The following is a 1,211-nucleotide window of genomic DNA, read 5'->3' on the forward strand; positions in this document are numbered from 1 at the left end:
ATTGTTTGGAGAATGTTGTTTGCTTTAAATTTCCGGGAAAGTCCTTGTTGAATGTAAGGGTGACGTTGCAACACCTAAGGGAAAGTATATTTCTTGCCTTAAGGCTCCAAAGATGATCTCGAAAGGATGTATTTGTCATCCAGTGCGAGTGCAGGATGCGGAGGCAAAGCCTCCAATCCTTCGGTCAGTCTCGGTTGTTAATGAATTTCCCGACATATTTCCTGATAAGCTCCCTGGTATTCCTCCCGAGAGGGAAATCAAGTTTGCTATCGATATGATTTTCGATACACAATTGATATCTATTCCTACGTATAGGATGGCTCCTGCTAAGTGGAACGAACTGATAGTTTAGCTAAATGGTCTTGTGGGTAAAGGCTTATCTAACCTAGCACTTCCCCTGAGATGCCCAGATATTGTTTTTTTGTAAGAAGGATGGTTCGTTGAGGATGTGTATTGATTATCGACAGCTAAACAAGGTAACCATTAAGAACAAGTATCTACTTCCAAGGATTGACGACTTGTTTGAACAATTGCATGGTGCCAAGTATTTCTCAAAAATTGACCTCAGATCTGAATATCATCAGTTAAGAGTCAAGGAAAAAGATGTTCCGAAAACACACCATTACGAGTTCCTTGTTGTATCTTATGGCCTAACTAATACACCAATGACTCTTACGGATCTGATGAATCGCGTGTTCAAACCATTATTGGATAACTTTTTGATCGTGTTCATAGATGATATTTTGGTGTATTTTCGATCAAAAGCCGAGCACGCAGAGCATTTGCAAACGGTTTAACGCATGCTCCGGGATCGTAAAATGTATGAAAAGTTCTCTAAGTGCGAGTTCTGGTTGAACTCAGTGACTTTTCTTAGGAATGTTGTATCGGATGAGGGCATAAAGGTCGATAATCAAAAGATCAAAGCGATAAATAATTGACCAAGGCCTATAACTCCTATAGAGGTACGTAGTTTCTTGGGCTTAGCTGGTTACTACCGAAGGTTTGTGAAGAATTTTTCATCAATTGTTGCTCCATTGACGAAGTTGATGCAAAAGGCAGCTAAATTTCAGTGGACTGATACATGTAAAAAGAGCTTCCAAGAGTTAAAGAATAGGCTAACCTCATCACAGTTCTAGCCCTTCCTGAAGGATCAGAGGGTTATGTTATATATTTTGATGCTTCTAGAGTGGGATTGGGCAGTGTTTTGATGC

At 40.0% G+C, this 1,211-nt stretch overlaps 1 protein-coding gene across 1 annotated transcript; it reads left to right on the top strand.

Moving 5' to 3' along the window:
- LOC109234938 (RNA-directed DNA polymerase homolog) lies at window positions 447–797 on the top strand. Its single transcript, XM_019400978.1, has one exon. It carries the CDS (start codon window positions 447–449, stop codon window positions 795–797), a length of 351 nt encoding a protein of 116 aa, XP_019256523.1.

This window comes from Nicotiana attenuata, chromosome 11 (assembly GCF_001879085.1).
Source record: "Nicotiana attenuata strain UT chromosome 11, NIATTr2, whole genome shotgun sequence".
Classification (NCBI taxonomy): Eukaryota; Viridiplantae; Streptophyta; class Magnoliopsida; order Solanales; family Solanaceae; genus Nicotiana; species Nicotiana attenuata.

Bases quoted from the DNA above. Each gene is read 5' to 3' on its own strand.
- LOC109234938 (XM_019400978.1), top strand. From the start codon at position 447: ATGTGTATTGATTATCGACAGCTAAACAAGGTAACCATTAAGAACAAG.